General features: G+C 56.5%; 1 protein-coding gene across 1 annotated transcript in view; it reads left to right on the top strand.

Moving 5' to 3' along the window:
- The window catches only part of ATP11C (ATPase phospholipid transporting 11C (ATP11C blood group)), a gene marked incomplete at both ends in the record, with an annotated part of 55164 nt that continues 46912 nt past the window's right edge, over positions 1-8252 (top strand). The window contains 2 exons of the mRNA XM_082004198.1: positions 1-13; positions 884-1164. Coding sequence (XP_081860324.1) covers positions 1-13; positions 884-1164 — 294 coding nt within the window. The remainder of the gene's footprint in view (positions 14-883; positions 1165-8252) is intronic.

The raw sequence follows: 8252 nt of genomic DNA, 5'->3' as shown, positions 1-8252 counted from the left end.
ATGGTGCAACAAGGTGAGTTTTGCTCAGTTTCCAGGGAGAAGTCTGCTTTAAAATAGGAGAAACTCAGGCTGCTGAAATGCCTGAGACCCTCAGGGCTGCCGGCACGGGACAGCAGCAGGAGAACGCCTGCCACGTGCTCTTGCGGAGGATACTGCTGCAGAAAAGGCTGGTTTATTACCAGACAATGACAATGTCAAAAACATAATAGAAAAATGGAGATTTTGTTAGGTTACATCTTGTCCTTCTCAATTTTGCTGTTATGTGGAAACAAATATTCTCGTGCTCTGTGCCCGCTGGACCAGGGAGGTGCTCCCGCAAGGAAGCGATTTTGGCCGAGTTTCCCCGTGTGTTGCCCAGCCCGGAGGGAGGACGGGGGCTGGCCCGCGGGCTACCGGGGGCTGGGGGCACCGGGGGCTGCAGAACTGCCCCATGGGCTAGGCTGGGCTTGCGGGCCGGCAGGCTCAGCCGCCCGAGGCAGGGGATCTCCTGGGAAGAGCTTGTGGTGGGGAAACCACCAAGGGACTCTATGCACCCCTTCTGTGGACCCGGGGAGACTGCTGCGGGGGTGCTTGTGGTATTTGCTCGAGCGTCGGGGCCGTGGCTGGAGTTTGGTCCCGGGGGCTTATGAGGGAGGCTGCGACGGGGGAGGGACGGGTCCTGCATTAAGCGTAGGATGGTGCCCGGTGCCTAACCACGGCAGCGGCTCCGGTCGGCGGGGGGGGGGCGGGGCAGAAGGGGTCTAACGCGACGGCTCTGGGGGCTGCAGGGCTGGTGCTTCTCTCAGGCCCCCGCTGCGGCCGCTCCCCGCCACCAGCTCACGCTCTCGGACCGCACCGGGCTGCCCGGTATTCCGGGGGGTGCCGCCCGCTGCCGGCCCCGCAGGCCGCCGGGGAGCCGGCGGGGCGGCCGCGGCCCGGCACTACCGCTCCCAGCCTGCTCCGGGGCGCGGCCCCGCCTCCCGGGCGGTGGCGGGACAAAAGCGGGGGCGCGGGGGAAGTGCCGCCAGCCGAGCCGCGCCGGGCCGAGCCGGCGGCGGGGCCCCGCGGCGGGATGGTGCACGGCCGGCGGGCGGCCTAGGAGCCGAGCCCTGCCCGGGCCATGCGGCGGTGAGGGCGGCGGGGCCGGGCGCCGCCGCGATGCTCCGCCGCAGCCTGAGCCGCCTGGTGAGTGCGGGGGTGGCTCCGGGGGTGCCGGGCGGGGGAGGGTTCATTATTATTTTCCTTTAATCTCTTTTTTTTGTATTTGTTTTACGGGACGGGGGGGGGCACGGGGCGCGGCCGCAGGGCTGCCGGCCCGCTCCTGCCAGGGACCGCAGCGGCAGCTCCCTCCCTTGCGAAACCCCTGCCTGCGCTGCGGCTCCTCACGACAAGTTGCCTTTGCTGCGAGGGCCCCAACCTTATTACCCTCCACCCCCCCAAAAAAAACCCCAAACCCGCCAAAACCTAGAAGAGGGGACTTCTCAGTCCCTGGAAGCACGCACCCAAAATCGCATGGCTCTAGGCCGGGCGAGAGGCACGGCAGTTGTTGGGGTGCTGCCCACCGCTTCCCAACAGCTTCGTGTCCCCAAAGACGTTAAAAACCCTCCCGGTGCCACATAAGCTACTTGGAGGTTTTTACCGTGACCTCATTGCTTGGCCTGAACTCTGTAATTACTCATTTTTTCCTCTTCCACAGCAAGTGTGGTAAAACCAGTGTTTTAACATCATTTCAGGAGCTTCTGTTTGTTTAGCGGTGTCATTTATTGCGCAGTGCCTAGCTAACATTAAGTTCCATATGTTATTAGCACAGCATATGCACCCTTGGAGGCTGAGGAGCCGCTTCCTGAGGCGTGTTGCAGCTCCTGGCACCCACTTACCTGCCAGAACCACGGGCTCTGCCTGTGGCTGCCCGCAAGGCCAGAGCCGCCGTGAGATGTGTTCTCAGATTCACTTTTGGTTTTGAGCGAGCTGTGTTTGTGCCGCATTTCCAGGCTTTCAGCACGAGGGACTCAGATCTCCTTTTTAAGTCTGGAGGTAGTTCTGCAGCAGTTCTGAGGGAAAAAAATGGTTAATTTTCCCATCTGTAGGTTGTATTTCTGTTGCAGGCTTTGGGTGAGCCTTGTAGAGAGCACACCTACTGCAACTATTGTTTTGTAGCCCGGGGGACAAACTTCTTAGATCTAATCTCAGTGCCCTGAGTTTCTAACTTTGATGATTTTGGATTTAGCTCTGGCTTGTGTTATGTGCTTCCTACCCCGCCCTTGCAGGAGACTTTTTCCGAGCCATGTCAGGAGGTATTTGGGGTATGAAGCATCTCCACTGAGTTCAGCTAAAGAAGTGTTTTTAGGTGGCCACCTCCTGTGAGCAGGTACCCATAGAGGTGCCTGGCTGGGCTTTGGCTCCGGCATCCTCCTGACACGTGAAGCATGACCCCTCTGCTGCCCGGTGGTCCCGCACCAGCTCTGCGCCACCTCTCGCTGTCCCTCGGCACGGGCAGGGGACATGCACCACTGCTGGGGTGTGATGTCCGCCGGAGTGGAGAAGTAACAGTCCTGAATGCTGAACCCAAGTATTTCTAACAGCTTTGTTCAGGGATAAACTGATGCAGCATGTATTTGGAGGGTTAGAGGTGCTTTTTGGTTAGAGGAACTGCTCTGCTTGAGGACCAGGGCAGTGCACCGGCACGGCTGTGGCGTTGCTGAGGGTTGTTGGACACTTTTTCCATCTACCAGCTTTGCAAGTGGCATTTGAGCAGCAACTGTGTGTGTTATCAGGCTGGTGCAGGTGGCATGGGTCCCCCCGGGCCTTGGGCAGATAGCAGCTCCTGCCACCCACCGTGCTGCTGCGGCTCTGCCCCATCCCCAGCCCTGCGGGTCTCCCAGGAGCTGGCTGGGTTTGGGCTGGTCCCCCTCTCCTGCTCTGTGGGATGAGAGGACAGCCCGCACCAATCTCTGTGGAGGTATCCCCAAGTTGCCGTCTTGCCCTCAGTCTCATCTGGGTGGCACGGGGCTTCAAGTGATGCTCGTCTTGTGGCAGTAGCATTGCAGAAAATTCACTGCAGTTATTAAAGGCTGCAGATTACCTGACACCAAGATCCCACAGGGCTACTCAAACAAATGTTGTCACCTCTCCACTGTGTGGTCTCTGCCAGAGGCTCATAAATACCAACGGATATTAAAAATTCTGTTTTCAGATGTATTTCACTGCTTAGGCGTGATGAACGGTGCCTTGCCCTGTCAACGTGACCGTTACACGTAGCTCCATTTCACCCTCTTGTAAACTTATTTTAATCTGGATAGGGCACGAAACATCAGGGTAAGAAGAGCAAGAGGGGCAGAGTGGGGTATGTGGGTCTGCTTTGCCACCCCAGGGTACAGACTGATGCTCTCTGCAGCAACAAATTGGATTCTGAACTTCAATTTGCACTGCTGAAATCATCCCTGCTGAAAGGGGAGTCGGTCCGGGATCGCCGCGGGGAGGTGGGATTGAATTGCCACGGTTAATCCACTTTTGGGAGATATTGTCAACTTGAAGTATAACTTTAATTCTTTGTTGGAAATGGATTCTGGCATTGGAGTCTTTTTTTTTAGCCTCATGCTGCTCATACGGCTGCTGCGGGGTGGCTGCAGGAGTAGAGCAGGGAAGTGTGTTGGTGTCTGGAGGGGTTTGGGCCCGTCTCCTCGTGCTGGGCTCCTTGCAGGAGCGGGGCAAGCGCTGCCTGCTTCCAAACTCGCTTGGCAGGTGCCCGGGAGTCGGAATTGCTGGTCCCTGTGTCGTGAACCAAAGACAATGTGCTTTTTTTCCTTAATTACTTTCCCTGGCTTCTTCCGAAGCGTGCAGACAGCCGTACCTCTGGGCCACAGCTCCGCACCACAGCTCGGCCAGTGCCGCGAGGCCGGTGCCAATTCGGGCTGTTGTAAGAACTAAGTAAGAAATGCAGAAAGAAAAGTTACTGATGCCGCCGTTGTTTTCAGTTCCCACCCCCCATTTGGTTTTAATTAAGGCCGATCTGGAAGTGAGCCCTGGCAGCCGTTGCCCTGCTGGTGCAGGAAGGCTGGGGGGGGGAAGCACCCCAGGGGTGCTCTCCCTCCTTTCGGGGTACCCATTGCCGGCTGAGCCCATGGGCCAGTGCTCACCCGTCGTGGTGTTGCTGCCTGGGTCTCTTGCCTCTGCGGTTAGCACAGGTCCCCGCTCTGGTATTTTCCTATTCTTGTGTAAAATCCAGGGTAAGAAAATAACAAACAGTCCCTAATTGGGAGCAAAATTCTGCTTTTTGTGTGTTTGTGCAGTGCCTAACAACAGGACCTTAGTTGTGTTATTCCCTTTTAATTAAATACCTTGGGGCCTGATCCTCTTTGCAGCCTGTGCCCTGGTAAGTCCCTGGTGTTTAGCAAGTGCTGGGCTGGTCCTGAGCTCCTGGCTCTCGAGAACATCTGCTTGACATTGGGGGAAGGAAGATGCCCCTTAGACGGGCGCGCGGCGCTTTTCCCTGGGCTGGACCCGCGTCATGACTAGGTGCCTTTGCCTTGCTCTAGGCTGGTAAGGATGTTCCCTTGCTGGTCTTCTCCCGGGGTCTCCATCCGTCTCTGCTGCCAGCAACGGAGGTACCCCCGGGTTGGTTAAAGGGCTGCCTGGGGTCTCTCGCCCTCCTCTCCCTGGGACTGGTCAGCTCCCACGGGTCAGGACCTGTCCCTTGGTGTCCCCGCTGGAATGCCTCGGGCTTGCCCGCGTCACAGCGGAGGGACGGTGAGGGAAGAGAAGGGGGTTGCTTCGTGCAGCCCTAAAACCGAGGAGCCGCCTTTGCAACCGACCGTTGCGCTCGATTTGCATGCTTGGTGCTGCTTTCACATGGAGCTTTTCCATCTGGGGCTCGTTTTATCTGATTAAAAGTTGCGTGCAAACCGCCACGAGGCCGGGTTGCAGGGGACGGGCACTCGAGCCGGGGTTTAATGTCGCCTGTGGCTTGTCCACACTGCGGGGGCTGCCCCAGCCAGGCTCCCCGGGCACCGCTTCGCCGCTCACTTTGCGTCCCCCGGCTGCGCCCGCCGTGCCACTGCGGTTCTGCGACCGCAGGGGAGGCTTTGCCCCGTTAATGCTCTTGTGAGCGTCGCAAACTCCCTTTCCAAATCCGTACCCTTCCCGAAGTGGCGGGGGGACGGATCCTGTCCCTGCGGGTGGGGGCTCGCATGCGCGAGCGGTGCCTGGTGCGAGGTTCAGGGCTCCACTTGGGCTCTGCGGTCGTTTTGCAAAGCCCCTTTGGATTTTTTTGAAGGTTGTCTTACCCTGAGTGCCCTCAGCCCCACACAGCTTGCGGGGGACAAGGCTGGTGCTGCCGAGGAGGAGGGTCTGGGTCGGGATGGTCCACGCACCCAGAGCCATCGGCAGGACCAGAGCGCGGTGGTTTGTCCCCTCGTGTCCCCGAAGCCCTGCCTGGTGCCTTTGGGGAGGGGCAGAGGCAGGAGGAAGGCCTTGGGGAAGGCATGTGTTGACTCAAGAGGTGTGTGCTGGAGAGTGAGGAGGTGGTTTGAGCCTGGGAAGGAGAGGGGAAGGTCCTTCCTGGTGCTCTGCAGGAAAATGTCCCCATTGAGACCTATTCAAGTGGCACAAAATGAGAAATGGCCCAAAGTCGCTTTTTGGAAGGGAAATAAATTCCCTGTGCCTTTGGTTGGCGATGGGGAGTAGATGAGGAGGGGCAGGGGTGGTGGGGAGAGCCCGTGGGGCATGCCGAGCAGCGCGGGGCCTGCCCGGCTCGGGGGGATGCTGGAATACTTCTTGTGGGAGATGTCCCAGTCTGGGGTGGAGGATGCTGATTTACGCTCCCGTCTTTATTTTTTGCAGCAAATGTGTAATAAAGTCTATTTTGGGACATGGAGCACATCTGCGGTTTTCTTTGACGCTTGCTTTTTTTTTTTTTAAGAGTGTGTGAACCAGACATTACAGTGTGTGATTGCAGTTCCTGTTCTAATAAAAAAGAAGAGCATAGGTAGGAGTTGGAAGCCTTGAGAATGGCTTTTTCCCCCTCAATCCAGCCATGCTAACACCTTGAGAGTCATGTCAAATACCTTGTACCTGACTGCCAACTTCCGCAAGAAGCGTTTTGCTTTCATTAATATGACAAAATCCCACAGCAAAGGTTGGGGCTGGGGTGTCTCCATGACACTGGGTGGCAGTTCTGCTTGGAGGGAACCCACGTTTCAAAAGAGCATAGATTTTGATGAGGTGACTTTAATTTTTCATGAACATTGCTGGAATTTATTTTGTAATGTGTATTTAACGTGATACAGCATTTCATGCGCTCGGGGCCAGTTCCCCTCCAGCAGCCGCAGGGCAGCCCATGCTTGCCCACAGACAAGACAGCGGAGGCTCAAATTGTGAACCTGGAGCTGCAAAAGGCTCGTCCCCGGGACTGAAATCCCTTTTCGATGCTCCTACCCTGGAAAACGGGCACAGAAGAGTTTCATAAATTCCTGTAACCTTTTCTCTTTAACGTTGCACAGCAGTCCCCTAACTGTAGACTTATTCCCAGAAATAGCTCAACCATTTGGCTAAAAATAAATAAAAATCAAACAAAAAACCCAGCCTTGGACAAGCAGCTGCGTGGAAACGTTCAGGCGTGCAGTTAAAGTTTGGAGAGGTTAGAAAATACTGTAAAGGAGGACTGGAAAGCACCGGTCAAACATTAATGATAAATGGTGCTGCCAGTTAAACCCGTGGCATACAGAAACTTTTCTGTGGAGAATTACACGCATCTCAAGGCTGTATTTTATTCTTCACTCGAAGCCGTTTTTGTCTCCAGTTGGTATTTTGCGAAGAATAATAACAATTGTCTGGGCTGTGCGGGGAAGGTTCGGAGCTGAGCTGCCTGAGTCGCAGTGAAGGCATGGCAATTTGCTTTTAACAATAAAAATTGTAAAAGCAAACAGGCCATCTATTAATAGCAGGCTTTTCAGCCTTGCCTTTAATTTCATCCTGTTGCCTTTGGTTTGTGCACTTCCTTTCCGATTAAAACTGCTGCTTTGTGGCTGTAACCATTGATGTCCTCTCTAGTGGAGGTTGTTTGTTTTTTTTTTTTTTTTGGAAACATTTAAAAGCAAAGCTGGTGGAGAGCATTACCGGAGTCTCTCAGGCAGAAGAAACCTTCACACCGCAATGAATTGTGCTGCTAGCGACCATGTTTTTAGCAATTCAGGTAGGGTCCCTGTGAACACCTTCCTCCCACGGTACCCACGCTTGCATCTCTTCTCTGCAGCGGTGTGCAGCAGGAAAACAGCCTTTGGCTGCTAATTCCTTGGGGCGGGGGACTCTGCGATGCCTCGGGGGACTTTAACCCGCTGTCCTCGCTGAGAAGACGCAGGGTGGCCGAGCCGGGGGACAGCCCTTGCGCTCCCTGCGGCCGAGAGCCGCCCGCTGGAGGCGAAGCGGTCGCCGAGCTGTCCGGCGCGGCTGGGTTGTCTGGCAAGTGTGAATTTTCCAAGAAACTTGGATGTGGGGTGACTGAGTGTGCTATTAACTCGCTTGCCTTTCCCTGAAAACGTTTGCTGGGAGGGGGGGATTTTTTTCAAGGGAATTTCCTGCGTTCAGTTGTGTGTAGGAGGCGGGTGCTGAGGCCGGAGGGCAGCGTGGGGGTTCTCCTGCGCGGTTCCCTCGGCTCGGCTGGTCGCTTTGGTGGCCTTCTGCCCAACAGCGTCCCCCGGGTCCCCCGCCGAGCCCTGCCCCGGGGAGTGGGTTAGGTTATGATGGGGAGTGGGCTGCCGCTCTGTCCCGAGGTGATCTTAGCAAATACCTTTCCTACAGGTTTAGCCTGAAATCTGCTTCTCGTTGCTCACCTCGGAAATATTTACGTGCTTGCTGAGGTCTGGTGTCGGGAGGGACGGGCTGGTTTTCACCGAGCCGGTTTTGCCAGCGCTATACGCAGCGTGTCGCGGGCTTCACCCGCCTGCGCTGTCCCCAGCCAGCGGATCCGCGTCCAGACCCGGGCTGAGCTCTGCGGGTGACACATAACCGCAGCGTGGGAGCCGGGGAAACCCTGCCGCTCGTCTCCAGCCTCTGCCCCCCGGCTCCCTCATCCCTTGCAAGCAGACAATTGTTTCCTCCCTCCCCCCCCATATTTTAATTGTCAAGCTGTACTGAGGTTCAGTGTTTTTTAGCGTGTTCCCTTATTCACCCAGAGGTTTGCAGCTTTTCACGCCGCTGGGAGGTTGTTAGCGGCGAGTGCTGTACGAAGGACACGTCGGTGAAGTGTGCTGTGCTCGGACCGCGACTTGCCCTTAGGG

This window comes from Phaethon aethereus (assembly GCF_964289735.1).
Source record: "Phaethon aethereus genome assembly, chromosome: 10".
In the NCBI taxonomy this organism is placed as follows: domain Eukaryota; kingdom Metazoa; phylum Chordata; class Aves; order Phaethontiformes; family Phaethontidae; genus Phaethon; species Phaethon aethereus.
The sequence above is the reverse complement of the archived record's forward strand: the minus strand, read 5'-3'. Positions and strand labels throughout refer to the sequence as shown.